Genomic DNA, 24,604 nt, shown 5'->3' on the forward strand with positions numbered 1-24,604 from the left:
CAAATTCACATGAATCTCAAGGAACACTGAATAGCTAAAACAATCTTGAAAAAGAAGAATGAAGTGGGAGGACTCACACTGATTTGTGAACTTACTACAGAGCCACAGTAAACAAAATAGTGTGGTATCGGCATTAAAAAAAAAAAAATCCTTAAAAAGCCCAGAAATAAATCCCTGCATATACGGTCAAATGACTTACCAAAGGGTGCCGAGACCATTGAGTGAGAGAAAAAAATACTTTTCCACAAATCGTGCTTGGAAAACTGGACATTCACATGCAAAAGAACGAATTTAAAACTTTAACACCATAAGCAAATATGAACACAACATACTGTTAAAGATGTAAATGTAAGAGCTAAAACTATCAAACTTAAAGAAAACAACATAAAGGAAAGCTTCATGAGTTTGAATTTGACATCGATTACTTGGAGATGACACCAAAAGCATAGGCAACAGCAACAAAAAAACAGACAAATAGAATTTCATCAAAATTTAAAATTTTGTGCATCAAAAGGCACTATCAACAGAGTAGGGAAGCAACAGAAATAACGGGAGAAAATATTTTCAAATCATATATCTGGTAAGGGATTAATATCCATAATATATTTTAAAAACTCCTATTCAAAAATGAAAAAAGAACCCATTTCAAAACTGGTCAAATCTGTGTAGACATTTCTTTCTTTTTTTTTTTTTTTTAAAGATTTTATTTATTTATTTGACAGAGAGAGAGACAGACAGTGAGAGAGGGAACACAAGCAGGGGGAGTGGGAGAGGAAGAAGCAGGCTCATAGCAGAGGAGCCTGATGTGGGGCTCGATCCCATAACACCAGGATCACGCCCTGAGCCGAAGGCAGACGCTTAACCGCTGTGCCACCCAGGCACCCCTGTGTAGACATTTCTTGAAAGAAGGTATACAAATGGCCAATAAGCACATTATGTGATGCTCAACTCACTAATCATTAGAGATATGCAAATTAAAACAACAGTGGCTATTATAAAAAAAAAAAAAGTAGGAAATAGGTGTTGTTGAGGGTGTGGAGAAATTGGAACTCTTGCTCTTACGAATGCAGAATGCTGCAGTCCCTGTGGAAAGCAGTATGCTGGTTCCTCGGAAAATTAAGCATATAATTACCCTATGATCCAAAAATTCTACTTTTGGGTAAACACAGAAAAGAATTGAAAGCAGGGGCCTGAATAGGTATTTGTACACCAATGTTCATAGCAACATTATTCACAGAAGTTAAAAAGTGGAAACAACCAAAATGTTCATAGACATATGAATGCATAAACAAATTTTGCCATATACATAAAATGGAATGTTATTCTGCCTTAAAAAGCAATGAAATACTAATTATAGGCTACAACATGTATGAACCTTGGAAACATTATGATAAGTAAAACAAGGCAGACACAAAGGGAGAAATATTATATGACTCCATTGATATGAAGTACCTAGAACAGTCAAATCCTTTAGTGACACAAAGTAGAGCCGTAGTTACCAGGAGCTAGGGGTAGGGAGAGTTATTTAATAGCTACAGAGTTTCATTTGGGGATGATGAAAAAATTCTGGAGATGAATAGTGATGATTGTTGCACGACAACATGAGTGAACTTAACGCTACAGAATTATATACTTAAACAGGGTTAAATGTAAATTTTATATTATGCGTATTTTACCATAATTAAAAAAGGATAATTCATTGTTAATTTAAGGGACAACTGAGTAACAATCAACCTACGTAGAATTAACGTGTCACAACAACAGTAAATAGGACAGGGAAAAAATAGAAGTATATTGTAAGGTTCATATACCATACATGAAATGGTATAATGTTACTTAAAGGTAGACTATGTAATACTTTAAAGGTATCTATTTTAAACTCTAGAACTAGTAAAAACAAAATAAAATAGATATAACTAACAAGCCAGTAATACAGAAAAAAATGAAATCAGAATAAAAAATTGTAAATCTTTTAAAAAACCTCATTGCTTCATTTGCCAAGTAATGTAAGTGAAGGGGTCAGGTAAGTGTAAAAATAGACTACATTGCTCGAAGAAGCTCATTCCCAATGTAAGTGGAGTGGGGTAGGGTAAGAGGATGGGAATGTATGCCTATTATTGCTAAATCTGCTTTCAATTGTTTTCTCTTTTAAGAAAAGCCAGAAATCTAGAGTATTTACTTACTCATTCCTTTGCTTACTTACTCATTTATTTATGTGAAACCTGGTTTTTAATTGTTGTCTCTAATTTATTTTAAAACGGTCCTGGCGAATTAAAACATGGTCATAGTCTATATGCAGTCTTCAGATGACTACTATGAGAGTTCTAATTTAAATATGGTGAGGGCTCTATTCAGCAGCACATATACTAAAATTGGAATGATACAGAGAAGATTAGCATGGCCCCTACACAATGATGATACACAAATTCATGAAGTGTTCCATATTTAAGAATAAATAAATAAATAAATAAATAAATAAATAAAGTAAGTAAGTAAGTAAGTAAGTTAGTAAGTAAAAATAAAAGAAATAAATGATGAATTAAAATTCAGAGTATGCTTTCTGTGAATGGAGCATTTATTACATAGCACACCCTGTTCCTTCTACCCTTATTCCTACTCTTTCTTTTGCTTTTTCAATATTTTCTGTCTGAATACTTTTTCAGAGTCCAAATCAAGAGTCGTCTTTCCCTAGGAATTGTCCTTCTTTTTCTAGTCAGACTTGACCTTTCTGTTTTCTTAACAATTAAGACTCTCGTATTTCTCTTTGGGCAAAGCACTTTAAAATCTGCTTTGAATACCTGAGAATCAATCAGTTTATAGTTCCATTAATGAAATAACTCAAACATTTATTACATTCCTGCCATGGGCTAGCACTGCAATGTTCTTATCAGCTTTTAGCCTGGATTTGCTTCCTCCCAACACTCTTTCTCTATACAGTTAGCAGGGTGAATCTCTTCTAGAATCATGTCCTTCCCCTGACCAACAAAACTATTCAGTAGCTGCTTCTTGTTTGTAGGAGGAAGTTAACTCTTTCTCCATATTTCCTGTCTTCTTGTACCTGGCCCCTGTATATCTGCCTCATCTTACCTCTTGCTTTCTTTAGCCTGATTCTTCATAAATACAAAATCACATACAGTTCCACAAAATTGCCTTATTCTATACAAGTGGGCTCTTGGCTTAGGACATCCTCCACTCAACTTCTCAAGTTCTGCTTCCTCATGGTTTCCCTTCTAGCCATCTCTACTACACCTACCCACATGAACAGAGCCTCCCTTCTCGGTCTCTGTTTTGGATGGCACAGAGTGGGTGTTATTAGGGCAAGTGCTGCACCCATTGCCCAGTTTCCCCAAGTTCAGCTATTTTAGGCTCTAATACTGCAAACTAAATTTTTATGGAGATTGGTTAACCCTGAGGTTATGTGGAACTGGGGTGCCCTCTACTGCTTTGCAGAACTGGAACTATTTTGCTTTATGCCATTCCATAAAAGGGAAAATGCTAATGGAACAAATGGGAATTCAGCTGATAGACCACTATTTCTCAGGGTAAACACTGAATTCTATATCAAAACAACAAACAGTATTAAAATGGTAATAAATATTCTTCTAAATATGAGTTTCTATATAATTTTGATATGTCATTATTTCACTATCCCTACAGGTCCATCTAACCTAAGGCTCTGTTATATGTTCATAAAAATTAAGAAGAGAGACTGGGTTATCATTTCATCACATGGAGGAGGTAAGCATCTAAGCCACATGCTTAAATACAATTTTAAAGATCAGATTTTATTTAAGATAATTTCCATATGTTCAATAATATGCGTTAAAATTAAACTGATAGAAAACTTACTCAAAACACGGAAATTTTAAAATTAATTCACCAAAAAAACATAAATTCACTTACAGTGGATATTTCATTATCTGTCAATGATACCTTGATAAGGTATTACTGTGAAGATTTAATGTCCATAACTCTCACTAATCCAAAAGTAATCTCTGACTGGTCCACATTTTCTTTTTTTGCAAAAATTTCTGAATGACTTTGTCTCATAATCTGAAAGGCTTTAAATTCACTAGTTATTTGAACTCCTTCATTTGCCTCATGCTGTTTAATCCTGAGAGAAAAGTAGTTGTCACGGGTATGTCTAAATCTAGAATTCTAACACCTAAAAGGTGAAAATTATATTAAGTTGATTCTGATTGTTTTTAATTTAATGATTTCGACTGTCAACAAGCCTATCTCAGTGATAGGTCTTTTGAAATATTAGAAAATGAAGAAAGGTATGTGTTCAAGTTAACCAGTTTGGAATCAGAAAAGCCTTTCAAATGAGCATCTTATCTAATTTACATTTCATGCAGAACCACTAAAATCAGAATTATTTAATACTGTGGCTAAATGTGTATCCAGAGCAACACCTCCTGTATATTTGCAACATTCATACATTTTTTATGTCCTGTTCAGAAATATATTTACAGTTATTCATTTTTGGAGAATCTCAGAATTTTTGAGATATGCAAAAGTACCAGCAGGTAACTTAGATTTGGACTACATGGTATTAGGCACAACTGAAGAATAGAGTAACTTCACACACTGAAAGATTAAAGATCCTTTCTGTAACAGAGGTAGAGATTTGCCTTTCCCCACAATTATTCTGTTAAAAGTGACTATGAACTACAGTGTCACAAAAGCTGTGGAACAAAAGTATAAGGTTCATCATTTTCTTGGTGGTTTAACTTTAAATCTTGATCATTTTTTTTTTCCTGGATGTTTTCATACTCAAGACGCATTCACCTCCTGAGGAAACAAGATGCTGCAAGCTTAAAATTAAGGACTGCGCTTGCTTTTGCATCCATCTTGTTTGTGCTCCTTGAAAGGGACCCTATTTCCTTCCAGTTGCCGTTAGTGTCACCTCTCAGGATCTGCACCGCTGAGACAGAGACAGACAACCCCACAACCCCAGTACTGAAACCCACGTGTGCATGGGTACCAGCGGCAGTGCAGCGCACCAATGTCTTGGTCCCAGGAGCTCTCCCTGGGGGAGCTTCTGCCGCTTAACCCCAGAGCTGCTCTCAGGTCATCAGACCCACAGCCCCTTGCTATGGACATACGGTTTCTTGTCAAGAAATAACACTTCAGGGGGAAAAAAAAAACCCAAATGTATATTGCGATTAGGTAAGGGTTCGATTCTAATCTAATCCAGTTTTGCTCTTTCCCTCCCTTAGCAATGAATTACAGGTAAAAAAAGAAGCCTCATAAAGGAGTTTCTTCCTTAAGAGAATAGGAGATGAGGGCATGCAGGAGTGTGTTGAGGACTGAGCACGAATACCGGGTTAGGGAGGTACTCAAGGTTGGACCTAAAAAGAAAAACTCGGAGCAACGGCCTCTGGATACCGCTTTGCTGACAGTCCCCCTCCACCTTTGCTGTCAAAAAGGGAAACCAGTGGTTATCACGAGAGCCACCAAATATGCTGCTGAAGGCCATCAAGAAACTTCAGATCTATGGCCTATCCCAAACCAGGCCAAGCCGCCGCGGGCCCTGAGCCCTCCCCCTCTGCTGAGCCGGCCCGAGGGCGCATTTGGTGAGAGTCTGGCGGCCTCTACCGGAGCGCCTCTGCAGAGGAACGTTCCTCAAACCCAGAGACGACATGTGGCGCTCAGGAGAGGTGAGAGCGAGCGCGCGAGTGCACTGGGGGCGCGGGGGGATCTGCAGCGGGGCAGCGCGGCCTCGGGCGCGGCGCAGAGCGGAGCCGCAGGGCGGCGGCGGGAGCGCGGGGCGGCGGATCTGCTCGGCCGGGGAGAACTGGGCAAGTTCGCGCTGGCAGCATGGGGCGGTGACGCCGCACCGGCCTTCCGCGCCTGCCAGCCGGGCGAGAGCAGGCGGCGGAGGAGGAGGACGATGCACCCTCGCCGACGGCTCGCCTCCCTGGCAGTGGGGTAAGAAGATGCGGGCGAGGGTGAGAGGAAGGGCGGCCCCGGCCCGGCGCGAACCCCTCCCCTCGGGGCTCTGGAGCCGCGAACTGCATGGCCCCGGAGGGGAGGTGGAGAGCGGGCGGGGCGCTACGGGCGGCCGGGAGCGCAAACTTTCCCCCGGCGACTGCGGGGGCAAAGCCAGCGCGGGAGGGCAGGGACGGCCTGAGCGGTACAGCCCGGCCGGACGGGGCACCAGGGCTCACCGCGGGCCGCCTGGTAGGACTTGGGGTGTGGGGACACCCGCCGCCGCCGTCCCTGGAGCCGGAGGGGAGAAATCGCCCACCTGGAGGGCCCCGCCAGCCCCGGGGCTTTGAGGCGCGCGGCGTCCCGGCGCTGCTTGCGAGGTGGGCGCGGACTCCGCGGGGGTGTCGCGGGTAGGTTGGGCGGGCTGCTCGAGGCCGGGGGTCTCGGAGCCGCCGCTGCACGGCGCGCTCCTCGCGGAGGAGGTTCAGACCTGAGACTGGAGCAGTGGAGGTGTGTGAGGGCCAGAAGCGAGCGGGGAAGGGTCGGCGAGCGGGAGGCGCTGGGCGTGCTGCTGCGGACAGGGCGGGAGGCCGACGCTGCCCGGCCGCCGGCGCCAGGTTGGTCAGGCTGCGGTTCCGCAATGCCGCCCCCGCGCCCACCTGCGCCCGCAAGCCCCCGCAGTGGTCAGGGGGCGGTGGGAGCGGAGCCTCTTTTTGGGGGTCCTGGCTCAGGGCTGAGGGCAGCAGGAGGCGCCGCCCCGGCTTCCCGCATGCAGCGCCGAGGGCTCGCCGCCCGGAGTACGGCCCGGGTCAGGCGACAAGCCCCAGGACGCGCCGAGGCGACCACCGCATGGCACCCTGCCCTTCCTGACTTGAGGGCTTTAGCGTCTGAGGTGGAAGTACCTGTTGTATGTTTCCCAATCCCGGAGTTTGCCTGGGGTCTCCTTGGGAAAATGTTCCTTGTGAACACGCGGTGTTCCTGTATCGTGTGCACCTATTTGCGTTATGCGCATATTGAGAAATATGTGCCTTCGCTAAGGTTAGTTGCAGAGCCCAGGGACTGTGCCTGCCTGGACTTCAGATGCATTAATTAGGGCCCAGCACAAAGATGAGAGACTTCCCCAAATGCAGTGATTATTAAGTTATTTAGTTATGGGGACAGAATGCTGAGAAAGTGGCAATCCTCTCTTACAAGCAGTTCTTGTATTATCGTGATCCTGTAGATTTGTTTCTTAAATGTGCCTTTTTTCCCCTCTTTCCTCATACTTTCTCTCAGCACCTTGCAGAACAAGGAGTAGCTTGCTGGCTTTGAACGCGTGGCAAATATTCAGAAAGGTAAAACGATTCCACTTGTGGATTTGACAGATGGAAAAAAAAAGTTAATCAGATAACTTCAAACATTTATTCTAATAATAGGACTAATGGATCATTTGATAATATGCTGAAAAGTAAAATAAAGTATTTGAAACGTCTAAAAAATAAATTAGAATGAGTCTGCATTCTGAGTAAAAGCGGAAATTAAGCCGTATTGTAACTCCTTTTCATGCCCCAACTTACTGCCCAGTGGACATAGATAACGTGATGTGGACCTGTGCTGGGGAAGGACTGCCAGGTTCCTTTCTTTGTAAATTGTGAGTGCTGGCAGTATAATTTGATTTCAGAAACTGTGACACAAAAACATTCATGTTACATGCTTTCCCCCTTTGTGTACCTTTCAGCTTCAAGATCAAGTTGGAGAAAGGAACAGTTATTCTTCCAAATTCATCTGCTTCAACTATTATTCTCATTGGGAATGGACAATGGAATGTTTTCTAGCTTTATCATGATAAAAAACCTCCTTCTCTTTTGTATTTCCATGAACTTAGCCAGTCACTTTGGGTAAGTTACCATCTACGCTTTTATTTTATGGGTTTGGTGCACAAGTGCCTCTAAGAAACTTTGCTGACTTGTACATCAGCAAACCCTCACTTGCGTCTTTGCAGTCCCTTGCCCTTCCATTTGTTGTAAATAAATAGAGTCCTTGCCCTACCCCACACTCTCATTTTGAGCAGGGCTGTGCCACGTGTGGGGTCTCTGAAGTGAGTCAGAGGAAAGAGGCAGATTACATTTTCAGAAATGGAAGCAGAGGTGGTTTCAGAGTCAGCTGTGTTTTTTCCTACTCAAGTTAAAACAAGATTCCTGAGTTTGCATGCATGAAGGACAGTGACTGATTGTTAGACAAGACTGTTCAATGTTTTGGTTGCCCTCCTTGGTTCCATTATGCAAAGGAATTGCCTTGAAAGCCAAATCCACACTATGTGTCACTGACGAGGACTTGCAGTGGTCCTGGCCTGAGCCAAAGGACTTGAACAGTGGCCACCTGAATGCAGGAGCAGATACTAGGAACTACAGTGTCTGAAAATCTGCAAGACACATCTGGGTATCAGGCGTTATCGACTCCTTTGAGTTCTTTCACACTGATATTTAGTATCAGTGTACTGATTCGAATCTTTTGTGTTGTTTTGTTTTCATCAAACTAGGGATAACCAACATTCCAGGCAAATGTTCTTATAGGTGCTGATGTTCCTCCTCTCCTCCTTCCTCCCCACAATTGTTCTGGCTAATCAAAAGGATTATAACTTGAAGTTGATGGAGTATAATTAAGAAATTAAATTTCATGACAAAAGTTGCCAAGCCCTTGTTCTGTAAAAATCGGTTCCAGAAGTTCCACAGTGTACTCCATGCTCATGTAAATCATGGAGGGATCTTGTGCACACAGTGGCTCTCCTACCACCCAGAGACCCCGTCTCTCTGGCCAGTAAGGAGGACCCTCCCAGGTACATGACATTCTCTGTCCTGTGGACATTTTCTGCTCTTCTGACCTTTCCAGGTCTCTACAGAGGAGAGAGACTGTGACCATCCCCAGGTGCCATGGCTGGTAAATGCCCGCACTGGGACTGTAACCCAGGTCAGCAGGGGCATGCCCATACCTCCGCACTGTGAGGGGGACGGCACGTGCATGCCGACATGCACAGCCAGAGTAGTCCCTTGGGACAGAGCATTCATTGTTACTCTCGCCTTGCTGATGATCTTGACTTGACACCCTATCCTGCCTTCAGTTTTTATCTGTTCAATGAAAATTTTCCATTCCAAAGTCTGTCTCCCAGCCGTCAGATCCTGTGAACTATGATGTTCTTGGTGTTCCCCTGAATGAAAACTTTTTAATTGAACTCATACACAGTATTCACATTTCCAAGTTAATACATTAGGTAGTTAGTATGTTTACTGACATACTGCATCTATTTAGCAATATTTCAGAGGTGAGGAATATGCTAGGATTGGAAACATTTTCTTTTTGAGATTTTGGTCGAATATATTATTGTGAATTTGCATTCTGTAGGCATGAAGTTTCTACACTCCCTGGTGGCTGCAAGTCTGAAATACAAAGTAATGTGCATATATGGAGGTTAGCCATTAGACGCAGCTATGCTTTATTTCTTATTTAATTTGGTGGATTGCTGAGGTCAACTTCAAAACAGAGAGATAATTGTTAGTTTCCAGAAGCTTAACAAGGAACAAGTGGTATAAGACCCTTCAACCTCCCTAGAGAATTAGCCGTGGGAGAAGTTTTGAATTTTAGATATATGCTCAACAGTCCGTCCTAAAACAATGCCTACTAACTGCAGAAAATCTGTGAGACACAGAATATCACATAAAAAAAGAAAATGTCCTTAATTCCACCACACAGAAACAATCATCTTTTATATTTTGGTGTCTTCTTCCATTTGCTTCTATGAATATTTTTATACAGTTGGGATCATATTGCACCTTCAGTTTTGTACTGTGCTTTTTTCATGCTTTTTTTGTTATTACAGTTTCTTTAAAATATATGATTTAAAAATGGATGAATATTATTACAGTGCATGAATGCTTCATCATCTGCTACTTCTCTAATTTGGGGTGTTTACATTCTTTCTGATTATGCTGTTATAAATTTTCCTATAGCGAACATATTTGGCTTTAACTGGTTTAAGTATTTGAGACCATTTCTATTAGAAGATATTCCTATAAGTGGATTTTACATCAGGTTCCCTGAGTGCTTTTTAACTCGTGACCCTCTGTGTCCAGTTGCATTCAGTGAAGTAGGGTCTCTAGCAAAGTGGAAAGGTGGGTTTCAAAAAGCCTGGCCAGCCACAAAAGCCATTTTAACATCTGGGAGCACAAGTTTCTATTGATTTTCCTTCTTATACAAGGCTCCTCTCGCTTGCTTATTACTTTAAATGTACTTAAGAATGACTTTGTTAAATTGCAAAGAAAGTTTCACAACACTCATTTGGCTTAAAATCTTGACAAAATAATAGCTCTTGCAATATGGAGCACTTATTGCTATGTTATCTGTTTTAGGTAAATCCTAGGAGGAACCTTATGAGCTAAGCACCATTAGCCCAGTTTTACAGTCTGGGAAGGTAAGAGGGAGGGACAGCGAACCCAGCCAGGAACTGCTGGGGTTTCTTACTTAGCACTCCTCAGTGATTCAGCCCTGGTGGTCCTTGGCTACACAGAGCTTGCTGGGCAGGTCTGAGTCAGACCAATCTACAGAGGAGAGGAACATAATTCTGGAAGCATTCTTTGCATTGGGGTAGAGAGTTTTCTGTTCTGAGATTTGGGGAAAAAAGGAGTGGTGGTAAGCTCTGTCTTTTCACCCTACAGAAAGAATTTGTTTGATTGGGTTTCAGAAAAAGATGAAAGGGGAAGCATGCAAAGCCCTAAATTTGAACGTTTTGGGACAAGAGAACTACTGACTCCTGCATTATGTATAAAAGAAACCAGACAACTGGTGGAGGGTAAAGAGGGTTACAGAAGACTAGTCAGGGAACAAAAGGAAAGAGGCAAATGTGAGCTTTTGTGCATATACTCAGTGTTCGTGACAAGTCTGTGGATTCGGCAGTCAGAAAATGTATACATTTGATAAGTAAAATATATTTTGTGATTACATAAGATAATTAATGTGAAATTGCTTTGAAAATATACTAGTATTGTTTCTTTTGCTTCTCCCGATTTGATCAGAGTCACCAGCAGCTCATTTTCAATAGCCTTTATAATTCTTTTATTAGTTTTAAGTTACATAACAGAGCATGAGTCAAACATATAATAGGACAGAGGCCTTATTTGACTGTCAGCCTTATGCTATGCCATGTTCAAAGACGTGGTATTATTTGAAGCATTATAATTATTTTAACGAGACCGGTAATCAGAAGTACACGGTATCGAAAAACCAGCACAGAAACAGTCTTTGAATCAATGTAATGTCCAAATACATAATATTAAATTTAAACTGGAATTAACTTATTATCATTTGAAAAATCACACTTTATCGAACTTGACTGACCAGTGATAATTATAAAATAAATTTGAGGATTATCAACTTAATAATAAGGTAAAATCTGTTTCCATTCATTTATTTGTATGAATATTTTAGGGGTTTATCTATTGGAAAAGAAAAACTGCATTAGAATTTTATGACATGGGAGCTACAATTCAAATATACTTTAGAAACCATGTTTTATAATTAGCAATTAAAAGCAGATTCTTATAGAAGTAACTTATGAACGCGAACAGATAAAGTTATTCTTTATCTGTCCATATGAGTGTGCTAACCTGGGCCTTTGGTTTCACGAAGAGAGCTTTCTCATACACAGTCTCAAGGACGGTTCTTTTCTTTTAACTGGAGCAGAAAGTACGTTCTCTCTGAATCATTCAAGTACTCACAATGTCTTTTTAAATGGCAAGTTCTCTCTTGTGAATCCCCAGATGGCAAGTTCTTCCTGCACCGTAGCTGAAGGTTCATGAGGCCCAGGACAAACGGTCATTGTAACAATTATAAAAACACACGGAAGCACCGCCTAAGTAGTCAGAATGCCTGCAGGTGGTGGGACATCTAGGTGGAGGCCACGGGGATGGCCAGAGATCAGAAAGGTAGTTCTCGCTTAGAGCAAAAATTTTAGGCGACTAGGACCTTGCTACGGAGTAATACCCAACATTATTTTAAGGTACCAAAAGAAAATACTTTCAAATTGCATGCTTTAGAGAGGAAACTTTTTGCATGTTTGTCATGCCAACAGGCAGTGAGCTAAGCAAAGCTTAGAAGGACAGTCGGCCAGCGTCGACCCAGCCGACCCGGTCTGGCGATCAGCTCCAAGATGAGTCACTGCCTTGGTTCAAGGGGAGAAGGAGAATGTAGGCTTTTGGATTTTTACAAAGGTGTAATTGCATAACATGCATATTTTAATTGGTGTGAAATTTCAGAGGAAAATATTAGAATCAAAAGTAAAAAGAAATCTTATAGAACTCTGTTGGTACAGTAATTAACAATGTTTTTATGGGTATATCTCCTTCATTTCTAGAAGGCCATTGCAAAAAAATGTACTATTTAATTTTCTACTACGAAAAACTCCTTTGTAGGTGAAAAGAGTTCAGGCTGATGAGCATAGGAAAATGTGTCTAAATTTCATGGGAAAGTGGCAGAATCAGGATCCATATCAGGGGTTGGGGCCTGGGCCAGTGCTGTCCGTCGTAGGACCTTCTCCAGAATGTTCTGATTTGTAAGGTGCAGTCTAAAGGGAAGGAATGGGGGTGGAAACCTACACATCAGAAACAAAAGAATGTCCTAATCTAGAACTCAAATAACACTGTTCTAAAAATAGTGTGTCTACCACTGCTCGAATAAAATCAAACACAAAATATGTCCTATGAAATAAAATATTATAGAGAAGCGATCATATGAGGAAAAGAAAGATATGCTAGGGAACAGGCTTTAGTGGTTCATTGAAAACTCTATTTTATTTGTATTTATTTAACAATTCATTTTGAGATCCAAAAGCAAATCTAAAAATAAATTAAATCCAGGACCAGATTATTTTCAATTTTAACAAACAAAAAAATTGGGCCATCACTCTACAATAGAATTGGTTCCTGTTTTAGGACCCCTGTCAAGAGTGTAGGGATAGCGCTAGGTATCACTTTGACAGAGAGCAGTCAGGCTGCTCTGATCTCTGTTGCTGCACACTTGCTGTGTGGCTGCAGAATTTCTAAACCTGCCTGTAACTCAGTTTCCTAGTCTCAAAGTGGAGTTAATAATGGATCCCACGTCACAGGGCTGATGTGAAGGGTATATTGCTGAATGTATGCGAAATGCTGAAACAAGGCCAGGTAGGGAGCGGGTCTAAGTATAGGCTAGCTATCTTTTCGGATGTTGTGACCAGGAAGCACCCAAGTTTTACTAGACCTACGGGGCAAGCATGGTGCTGGGCCTGGGCCAGAGCATGGCAAAGTCAATAACGTTAATTGTGTCTGCAGAGCCTCCCTTGCCATGTAGCGTAACACATCCACAGTCACAGACTGGGATTAGAGTGTGAGCATCACAGAGGACATCGCCTGGCTGCTGCATCAGTGTGCCAGGCGCCGTTCTAGGTGCTGAGATCCTGCAGTCGGCAGAGTAGAGCCTGCCCTCAAGGAGGGTACATTCTCCTGTATAGGCAACAAATACATGTCCATTAGGACACAATTACTATGAAGAATCATTCAGAGTAAGAGACAGTGAATGTGCTGGAGACAGATGCCTTAGCAAACATCTGAGGGAGTGAGGACATGAGCAGTGCTATGTGGAGAAGGTTGAACAGGTGAGAGGAGCAGCGAATGCACCGACATGCTTGGCATGGAAGGGACAAAAAGAGCCGTGTAAGGAAGGGAAGGATAGGTAGGAGGCATAATCAGAGGGGCAGTGGGGAGGGGAGAGGGTCAGATAGTGAAAGACCTTGTAGGTCATGCTAGGTAATACGAGGAAGAACAGTTGGCTGTTATTTTGTAGGTCAAAGAGGGTCTTTGAGTGGTTTTAAGTAGGAGTGAAGTATGATCCAACTGAGATGTGACAATAATGTGACTTAAAGTTTAAAGGTTGCTATAGCTGCTGAGTGGAGGATAGACTAGAATCTGGAGTGGGGGTGGTTAGTAAAGGAAGGAGCAGTGAAGGCAGTTGAGAGGAGAATGCAGTGACCCAGGGGAGGGATGATTTCAGACAGCAGGATTCGTTGATGGGTTGATATGGGCATGAAAGAAAGAAGTCAAGGGTGACACCCCCTGCCCCCAGGTATTTGACTTAAAAACATGATGGGTTCAATTGCCTATCATTGAGCTGGAGAAGACAGCAGGAGTAAAAGTTTTAGCAAATATCCTGAGTGCAGTTACGGACATGTTAAGCCCTGTTAGATATCCAAGTGTCCAGACAAACTTTTGGACATAGAAGTCCAGAGGTAAGAAAAAACCTGGGCCTGGAAACATGAATTTCAAGTCTTCCATCTATGGGGAATATTTAAAGGCATTAGATCGGATGAGATGAATTAGGATTGACTGTAAACTGAATAAAGTTCCCTGAACTGTGCCCTAAGTTTAGGAAGGCAAGAGGGTGAGGGCAAGCAAGAGGAGGAGGCCAGTGAAGATAGGAAGAACGAAGAGGGTAGCATCTTGAGGCCAGGTGGAGGAAGTGGTGTAAAGAAGGGAGACGTTGTTAGATGAGAACTGAGACTCTTGGATTTGGCAGGTTCAGTAGCCTCCAAAAGAGAGGCTTCGTTGGGATGCAGGCAGTGAAAGCCAGACTGGAGTGGGTCCAAGAGAAGGGAGGAGAGGCAGCAGAGGTTTCTAGTGTAGACAACTCTTCAGCGAGTTTTGAGAAGAGGGGCAAAGAATGGAACAATAACTGGAAGGGAATATAAGGTGAATGAGAGATGTTTTAAAGATCTGCTATGTTACAGCAGATGTAATTACTGATGGGATTGATTAGGGAGGGAGAGAAAGCTATGTGAGATAAACACCAGGATGGTTTGTGTGCAGCATAATCACACATATGGGGCATTCAGTGTGGTTGGGAGAATCTAGGGGAGGGGGTAGGGTTAGATAAAGGGGGTGTGGCCTGCGAGATGGGACACCTGTGTTTTACCTTGTAGGCTGTAGGATTCTGAGCTGGGCTGCAGTGATAGGGACAGGAGTAGAGACTATATGAAAGGTGCAAGCAGGGGTAGGCTGGAGCACTATGTAGGGAGCTGACAGGCAGGACTGGAAAGTGAGACCCACGGCAGTGGGAGCACGCTAAGAGTTCTGGCATACCGTTCCATGGCCATGACTTTGTCCACACGAGACACATTTCAAGTCCATGTTTCCACTGCAAGAGGGGATAACTCTTATTTGGAAACTTGGAATTGCCTTTCATTGTCTAGCTAGTGTCCACCATGTTTGTTATTTTCTTTTACATAGTTTTTGAAACGGTTTAAGTGGTGTACAATGGAAATTTCAGGAAAACATCACAAAATAGTGCCACTTAGAGGTACTTATTTAATGAACTGAAAGTGACAAGCAAATAACCTGAAGATCTATTTCTCAGAAGTAATTAAATACGGGGGAAAGGATGCAGAAATGCAGTTTAAGAAGACAGAGAAGCTGCCACTTAAAAGCAATCTGGTTCAGTTCCCAAAGTTAGTTCATTGCCATTATTGATCCCATTTTAAGTAAATAAAAAATGGCTGTCAACACAAGCGGAGATAATATTACAAAGAAATGCGTCACGCCTCACCTTAAGTAGCAAAGGATTTGTGGTACAGCTCTCAACAGATTTTTCTAAACCCCGGAAATGATGACATAACTGTTGAACTTGTACTCTTTTAAATGCCAAAATTAGATGCCATTAGGCATCATCTGATAAAATGAAGTACCTTTAAAGCTGGAATCAGCAGCATATTGTGATTACTATAATTATTATCATTAGAAATTATAATATTGATAGATAAATAGATAAAGTTATGTTGGAGTAAAATCCTTCACAGTTCCTCAAAAGAAACTTACTCTGAGATTGAACTAATAATAAACTCCCTTTTCAGAGTAATGCATAGATTCTACTGTAGGGTTAACTCTGTGTGGTAACTGGCTAATTTGGGGGAGAGCTTGCTTGGGATTCCCTATCCTGCTGTACTCAGACTCCTCCCTCCATCCCCCCTCAGAAACCTTGCTAATGGCCCCATCCATCTCCACCTCTGTTACCATTGCCATGGCTGGAGTAACTGGCTTCTATGCCTCCAGCCTTGCCCCTGCCAACTCCATCATCCACAAAGTGCCCAAGGGCCACAAGGAAAGAAAGTGCCCCTGTTTAAATGCTTTGAAGCTCCCACTACCTTTAGGACTGACCCTAGGAGTGCAGCATGGCATATGAAGTCCTTTGTGTTTTGATGTGTGCTGTCTCTCCACTGGCAAAGAATTAACTGTACTTACCGAGGTTCTTTCTTAACCTTTGCAAACATCATTGTTTCCTTTCCCAAGGCCACTGCTCACAGCCCCTTCAACTTCCCCTTCATTGGCTTGTGACTCAGTCCTCAGGCTTGAAAGCTCAGGTCAGTTCTCCTTTCCACTAGCCCCAGAGAGAGCTCCATCTCTTTCCTTTGGGTTCCTAGAATGTCTTGTGTATCCCATAGATCTCTACACTTACCATGTTCTATTGAAATACTCTGAATATGACTGATTCTTTTAGAACACAACTGTGCCCTACAGGTTGGGGATACTATCTTTGTCATCTTCACTTACCCAGTACTCACCACAATGCCAGATACATACATGGTTGACATTCAAAATACAATTGTTGAGCTGAGCTGATGGAAAAAGCACTATGCCCAATCATATAGCTTCTTGAAGACATAATGGAGGAGAGAAGCTCTCTGATGTCATTTAGTCACTCTGGCAGTTGGCTACAGAGCAGCCTTTCCATTTCTAACCTAGATAGGCTTAGAATCACCATGGCTGGGTATGAGGATCACATAAAAAAATACCAGTCCCTATTTCTCCTGGATCAATTAAAGCCAAGTCTCTGGGGCCGAGAAATCAGAAAGAAGTTAATGTAGGAGTCCAGAATCAAATGCCTTGAAGAAGCCAGATGCAAGACAACAGGGAGGGGTGGGAAGTTCACACAGTTGCAAGAGTTTACTCTTTCTGAAGACATTCATATTGATTTTTCTTAGAAACTCTGTTAAATCCATTAGTGGACCAACTTTCTTGAGCTTCTCATTCCCCACTCCACCTCATCAGAAGTCCCTGAATGGCCCAGAACATCAAGTCTGATGGAGTGCCATTGCTTAGTTTTTTTGAGAGGCCCTTCCATACCTCCAAGCTTCGCTCCCCTGCCCTACTGCCCACCCATGTCCCTGCACATTTCACAGCCACCACCTTCCTTTCCCAGCTTAGAATATGGGGCTCAGTGACCTTATTTCCTTATTTTTCAAACTAAAATCATTGTGAAAGAGTTCAAGTTTAGTGATTAAGTCCTTGTGTCTTTTGTATGGACCAATATTTGAGCAAAGAAATCTCAGGATGTTTTAAGAAGAGTGTTTGGTTCTACATTTCCATTTCCTTTATTTTATTTTTCAAAATTTTTAAAAGATTTTATTTATTCATTTGAAAGAGAGAGAGAGAGAGATCAGGAGCAGGGTGAGGGGCAGAGGGAGAAGCAGACTCCCCACTGAACAGGGAGCCCAATGCGGAACTCGGTCCCAGGACTCCAGGATCATGACTTGAACTGAAGGCAGACGCTTACCCGATGGAGCCACCCAGGCGCCCTCTACATTTCCTTTATGATCCCCTTTCTGGAACATCAGTAATCTGGCAGTGTTGGAACTATTCACATGGACTAGATGTGACATGTTTTTGTAGACAAAATGCACTAAATATAAGGAAACAGTTCATATTTTAAGAGAACCTCATTAATTTGGATTAATACTGAAGGGTCAGCCACCAAACTTTTCACATATTTCTAATGTGTTCAAGGCTATTGTCAGTAATAATGGGGATCTGGCCTCAGCTCACAAAAATCCACTGCCCCAGAGAGCTGAGCCTGGGGCTTATCCTTGAAGCAATTGTGGACTCACAGTTGACCTAAGGATCAGCAGAGCTCCTTGATTATAGTCCATACAGTCAAGAAAACCCGGACTGGAATGTCCACAAGCTGGAGCCTGCCTTCTGAACCTAAGTGGAGTGAGCGTTCAAAGAGATGAGGGCATCCGCGCTTCCATCTTCAGGCCTCATGGATGTCGCTGTGCATTATTGCTCACTGAAGGCACAGCCCGGTGTTTCTGTATTGTTTTGTTTTTCAAGTGCTTTCAGCTAACCAAAGTGGAACAAAGCAAGCTGAAGTTACTCTGTACCTTAGAGCTACTTCTGCCCTCAGCATCCTGCAGCCCTTAACGACTATGCACCTTGAGAGAGGCACACGTTAAGTCTGCCAAACATCTGTGAGTCTCTGTGTGCAGGCACATCCGTGCGTTCTCCGTGGCTGTGGAGATGGTGCGTTTCATAACCACATCCTGCAAATTAACCATTTTTGAGGGTGATCTGTGACCTCGTAGGGCTTCCCACTTGTTCCTGAAAGAAAAACCTCAACTCCTGCCCTGACAAGCATTTTCAGAGATTCTTTTCAAAATTTGTTTCCTGCCTCCTAGGACCTAACTTCTGTAAATACAGAGAAGTCACAGCAAATCCCCAGCCATGGCCTCTATTGTAAATAGGCCCACAAATAATGCAAGAAGCAGTTGTGGCAGAACAGGGTAGATATTGAAATTGATCGATAAATGGAAGGTGAGATTTGGAATTCTTAAGCCTTGCATTCATTGCATTGCTACTGGCAATGATTTGGGTACTTGTGAAATAGGATTCAGAGCCAGATGGTATGGTGTTTCTTTGAAACCGTGGTGAAGCAGAGCACCAGGGGCCAAGGGAAGCAGTGGTCATGAGGTGACCCCTGCAAGTGCACAGTGTCCGGAACATCTTAGAGGGTCAGTGTTGTAGTCAAGGTTTGTCTCCTAACAGCCAGACCTGTTCAGATCAAGTGTGACTTAAGAACACTTCACAACACATAATAAATAGCTTAGAAATATACTTGAAACATTGATATGCTTTTTCTTTTCTCTTTTTCTGATTCATAGTGATATTTTTATTTTTTAATTAAAAAATTGAGATATAGTTGTATAATGTGTTGATTTGATACATTTATGTATTGCAGTATGATTACCACTGTAGCCTTAGCTAACACCTCCATCATTTCACATAATTACCATTTCTTTTGGGGCTCCTGAGTAGTTCAGTCGGTTACGTGTCTGCCTTCAGCTCAGGTCATGATCCCAGGGTCCTGGGATGGAGCCCCGTGTCAGGCTCCTGGCAGGGAGTCTGCTTCTCCCTCTCCCTCTGCCTGCTGCTCCCCCTGCTTGTATTCTCTCTCTCTCTGTCTAATGAAATAATTTAAAAAAAAATAATCATTTCTTTTTTGTGGTGAGAACATTTAAGATCGAATCTTTTAGCAGATTTGAAGTTTATAATATGGTACTATTGACTATAGTCACTATGCTGTGCATTAGATTTCCAGAATTTATTCATCTTCTAGTTACCAGTTTATACTCCTTGACCAACATCCCTAGAATTCTCCACCCCTAACCCCTGCTGACTGCCATTCTACTTTCTATTTCTGCAAGTTTGTCTTTTTTAGATTGCACAAGGAAGTGATATGCTTTTTCTGCTAGTGTGTATGCTCTCCCCTCTATTCTAAGTTAAAGAAACAGTGAAGCGCCCCCAAACCAGACACTTAAACACTTAAGCCTAGAATTAAGTAACCAAACTTATTGGTAAGAGTTGTGAACACCATAAGAAGTGGACAGTGAGGCCAGATTTAGTTTGAGCAGTTTACTCAACTGGGCAAGTACAAAATGTCAGTGTTTCTTTCTCTCACAAACCCAGGGGACAGTGTTAAGGCCTTTTGTCCTGGTATTAGGTCTGTGAGTCTGAGTGCTTCATCATTCTAAAGTGTGAAACTACAGTGAATGTCAGAGAAAAGGGAATTTAATATTTTTAAACACTAAGTCGCAGAGTAAAAAAAATTGTGTCTGTGGGCTGCCTACGAACAGGACTGAATTTTAGCTTATTAGAGTTTCAACTATATGCTTAATGATGATGTGAAAATTAGATCAAAAAAATTTTATACTCTCTCATTCAAAAGGGAATAGCTTTAGAGCAGTAAAAGAATTGATCTGTTTAGATGCAATCAATACAGATGCCCAAGTTTCAAGAACTGGGTGGGGCAGGCATACATCAATTCTGCCCTCAGCATCCAACTGCTGATGGCCGGTCTCACTCTCATTTCAGACAATTTATACCCCATTAGTACAGCTGGCACACCGTAGGAGGGACTTCAGGGGAATTCCAGGGATCTCCTGTTCTTCTCCCAAGTGCCCAGGGTGCTAACTTCTTGGGACCCACTGTTGGCTTTCAGCTACATAAGTTCTACCTGAAGCCAAGCCATATGTATAGGTCAAGTTCTTGGTAATGCCAAACGTCTTGCTTTTTGCAACAGTTGAAAGCAGCTGTAGAAACTTGTGGTGGGATATATGTTCTTGAGGTGTATTGCCGTCTTCTAGACGTAGGACTTTCTTTCCCTCCCAAATAACTTCCTCAGTTTGCCCCCATATCCTCAGGGCAGTTTCTCATTTCCATCTGCTCCAGATCATCTACAGAAAATTTGGGGCCTGGATAACTGCCCTGAATTGGACAAACCAGGACTGGCCTTGGTTTTTCTTTGAAGGTTCAGCCTACCCTTCTTGGGGTTTTACTGTAAGTCTGACATGCTGGGTCATTCAGAATACTGTGCTTCCTGAGTCCCTGATCTGAGGTGATGCTGAGTAAACCCTCATAAGGGTTTTCAGACTGGTCTTTACAATTCATGGCCCCTGGGTCATGTCTCTTGGTTAGAGCTGAATGTGCCAGCAAGAAGCAGTGCTGATGAGTGAGGAAGCCCAGAGACATTTCTCAAACTTGATTGTTTCTATCACCATATGCTCTCATTCTGGCATACTGCTCATGGCACAAATGCTTCCAATTAGGGATGCGGTGAAATTTGGGCCCACCAGTCTTTCACATTGCTGCATCTTTGAACATCCTCTCCACACCCCACTGCTCATTACAGGTGATTCGTTAATAATATGAAGACTCAGTTTTTCTGTGTTTAAACCAAACTTCTGAACTCCCCTAAGAGTGGATTAGGCTCTGCTAGTCTATGTGTAGTGACTAATGTTTTTAAAATGGCTATAATCTTAATATAAACTGTGCCTCAGAATCAGGGAAAGACAGAATTTGAGCATCATGTTAGGTTGATGGATGGCCAGCCCAGAGCCAGCACACTCTATGGAAATTCAAGAATTAAGGCTTGTCTATGAGCAACAGTAGCCTAGATTAGTAGAGGATATTGTTTTCAGGTGCCCTCCCTCCAAGACAAGTCACCATATTATTTTCTGGTTTCTATATTTTGAGAAGAATTTGTAAAAAAAAAAAAAAAAAAAAAAAAAAATATATATATATATATATATATATATATATATATATATATATATATATGTAATGCAAGTTCAAATTCTTGTTTCTCTGTTAAAAAGCTTTTCACAGATGCCAACCAGTTCAGTAAAAGATGAGACTAATGACAACATCACAATATTTACCAGGATCTTGGATGGCCTTTTGGACGGGTATGACAATAGACTGCGGCCTGGCCTTGGCGGTAAGTATGTTCTCCTCGGCTGCAGCCCACCAGGTACAGACTTAAACTAGTCTCAGGCTCATGTCTGCTGTGATTCAGACAATTCATTCAAGAGCTTCCTTGCCAGGAGTGTGAACTGATATTGTTGCAAGGTGTCCTGCATCCTTTATTGTCATTTCCCAGGTACAAGTAGCTGGGGGATGTGGTCTCTCTGCAAACTCCCTTTTCCTCAGATCATCCATCCATTCTGCTTCACTTAGGGAGGAACCAATTCTTAGGTGTTACTAAAGCCAAGATTACCTTCTGTTAAATAATGCATCATCAACTTCCTGCTCTCGTATTGATGCAGATCCTTTTCACAATCCACTGTTTAATGCGATTGCTCTTTATATCTTTATATATTATGTTTCATTTTTTCACTAGGACCATAATCATTGTATTTACTTTAACCTCATGGAAGTTGATAAAAAATAAGTGGATAGCAAAATGCGCTTTCAGGGCGCAATTAGAACAGCTTATTAGTTTTGTGCTGAGACTCATGTGCTGTTCCCAGGCATGTGTAGTGCCCTTGGCTCTAGCTGATTTAGATGTGGTGCATTTGAACTTGCTCCATTAGGTAAGTTAGAGACCCTCTAGCAACTACATTCTTAGGGGAAAAAGTTCTTTTCCATTATTGCGTTTTTAAAAGGGAGATTCACTTAAAGCATGAATTGCCATTCTCTACCTTTTTGGCAAGGAAAGTCCACAGAGCCTCCTTGACTGTCTTACTCCACCCTCTGAGCCTGGGTCTCTAATGTCCAATAGCCCTTGTCCCTTTGAACACATCCACAAGGATCAAAGCATGTAGAGATCCAATGAGTTGTTGCTATACAATATTCTCTCATCCACCTGGCATGTGGCACACTTCTGTGGGGCAGGATCCTGCGAACACCACAGACAGCCTAAGGGGCTGCCTGCTGGGGCTGGCACCTCAGCGGGCACCGAAAGCACACAGCATCATACTAACACCTGCATACACATAAACACACACCACACATGTATATGATTACCAAGCAATGAGATGTCCAGAGAGAAAAGTGCCCCCCCCGCCCCCCGGCTGTGACTCAGCAATGCTACCAGTGGTGTGGCCTTATTTATAGTGAACTGTAGTATACTGTGAATGGTCCCCATTCATGACCACAGGGGTAGCTACTTTTATTGCTTTATAAATTTAATAATCGTAACTGATATAATAGTCTGCATGATAAAAATTTCTAACAAAATACAACATAAGGTGAGATGTGTCTTCTCAAACGGTCCTGTCCCAAGCCACACTGTGGACACTTTCTCATACAGCCTCTCGCCAGAGACCACCCAGTGCTGTAGTTTTGATTAGACATTCCTTCAGCTCTTATCCCCTCATCAAAACTGCCTAACCGTTTTAAAGCCGGTGATTGTGGGAGAGCGGGTTATGCATTGTGAGTCTGGAGTATTGTTCCAGGTTTAGGGAGGAGGAAACTAAAGCCCACCCAAGTTCCCACAGCCAGGACCCCTTTCTGCTGTGTTCATGACTGATCCTCACAGGGCAAGAAGTACAATGAGAGCCAACACCCTCTCCTTACATGATGGGCATTTTATTTCCTGCTATAGTTTGGAGCAGTTTGGCTTCATTTGGTATTTGTCAAGTTTTCTAAATTCAACAGACATTATTAAAGCCCTGTGATTGCCAAGAGTGAAATTGGTTCCTAGACGAAGGACATAAAGACGCTGTGATGGGTGGTTCCCCGTGAGCTCCGTGCCTAGGCAGGAACCTGTGTCTGTGTTTCAGAACGAATCACTCAGGTGAGGACAGACATCTACGTCACCAGCTTCGGCCCGGTGTCCGACACGGAAATGGTAGGTCTCGGGGCATGGCCCCACCCAGACCCTTCTAAATAGGCACTGAACCAACTCCATAAGGGCCTTCTCTACTGACACATCATCTGGTTGCCTTCCTTTGCATTAGGAATATACCATAGATGTGTTTTTCCGACAAAGCTGGAAAGATGAAAGGCTTCGGTTTAAAGGGCCCATGCAGCGCCTCCCTCTCAACAATCTTCTTGCCAGCAAAATTTGGACCCCAGACACATTCTTCCACAACGGGAAAAAGTCCATCGCCCACAACATGACCACACCCAACAAGCTGCTGAGGCTGGAGGACGACGGCACGCTGCTCTACACCATGCGGTGAGCACGCACAGCCGCGGGGCGAGGGCGCAGCGCCCAGGGTGGTTGCACGGCGTGTGCACTGCGGCAGAGGTGGGGCGGCCAGCTCCGCAACTGGTCAGGGGGCGCAGCGCACGCCGCATGCCGCCACTGTATGTCCCGCCCCGAGGGTCCTACGGCCTAATGGGTTCAAAGATTGCTTCGTGTGTGTGTGTGTGTGTGTGTGTGTGTGTGTGTGTGTGTGTGTGTGTGAGAGAGAGAGAGAGAGCACATGCGTGTTGGGGGGTAGTTTTTACCTTTTGACCTGTCCATACCCATGTCCATGCAGATTATTTACCTGAGCTGCTATAGGCCCATGTGTTTGCTATCTATACTTGTTGGTTCAAGACAGAAAGCATCTTTGGAATAGTGACCTAGATAATGTTAAGTTACGGAAAGTTTATTTTATACAAAATTTTATTTAAAAAGCTCTAAGGGGAATCCTTTTTTTTATTGCAGTTGTGCACCTTTGTAAATTTTAAGCCCATTTCTCATATGTTTGTGTGTGTGTGTGTATTTTTTTTTAAGATTTTATTTATTTATTTATTTATTTATTTATTTATTTATTTATTTATTTGACAGAGAGAGAGGCGGCGAGAGAGGGAACACAAGCAGGGGAAGTGGGAGAGAAAGAGGCAGGCTCCCAGCGGAGCAGGGGGCCTGATGCGGGGCTCAATCCCAGAACGCTGGAATCACGCCCTGAGCCCAAGGCAGACGCTTAATGACTGAGCCGCCCAGGCGCCCCCATTTCTCATATGTTTTGATAACAGTCCAATGCTGAGGTTAAATTTTAGTATTTCTATTTTTAAATGATCGGTAGTCATTTCTTTTTAAATTCTGAATTATTCATTGCATTTGAGTAAAT

The 24,604-nt window shown here is 42.6% G+C and overlaps 1 protein-coding gene and 1 non-coding gene across 2 annotated transcripts in view; both read left to right on the forward strand.

Annotated features, from left to right (window-relative positions):
- The first annotated feature begins 2,342 nt into the window (after window positions 1–2,342).
- LOC123790833 (U6 spliceosomal RNA) lies at window positions 2,343–2,449 on the forward strand. The gene has a single exon (XR_006779210.1). It is a non-coding gene; the product is annotated as a U6 spliceosomal RNA (small nuclear RNA).
- Window positions 2,450–7,657: 5,208 nt separating this feature from the next.
- The window catches only part of GABRA5 (gamma-aminobutyric acid type A receptor subunit alpha5), an 86,358-nt gene continuing 69,411 nt past the window's right edge, over window positions 7,658–24,604 (forward strand). The window contains exons 1-4 of the mRNA XM_045795433.2: window positions 7,658–7,811; window positions 21,416–21,537; window positions 23,324–23,391; window positions 23,501–23,721. Coding sequence (XP_045651389.1) covers window positions 7,726–7,811; window positions 21,416–21,537; window positions 23,324–23,391; window positions 23,501–23,721 — 497 coding nt within the window. The 5' untranslated portion in view covers window positions 7,658–7,725. The remainder of the gene's footprint in view (window positions 7,812–21,415; window positions 21,538–23,323; window positions 23,392–23,500; window positions 23,722–24,604) is intronic.

This window comes from Ursus americanus, chromosome 28 (genome assembly GCF_024610735.1).
Source record: "Ursus americanus isolate L20-20 chromosome 28, mUrsAme1.1.p, whole genome shotgun sequence".
Lineage (NCBI taxonomy): Eukaryota > Metazoa > Chordata > Mammalia > Carnivora > Ursidae > Ursus > Ursus americanus.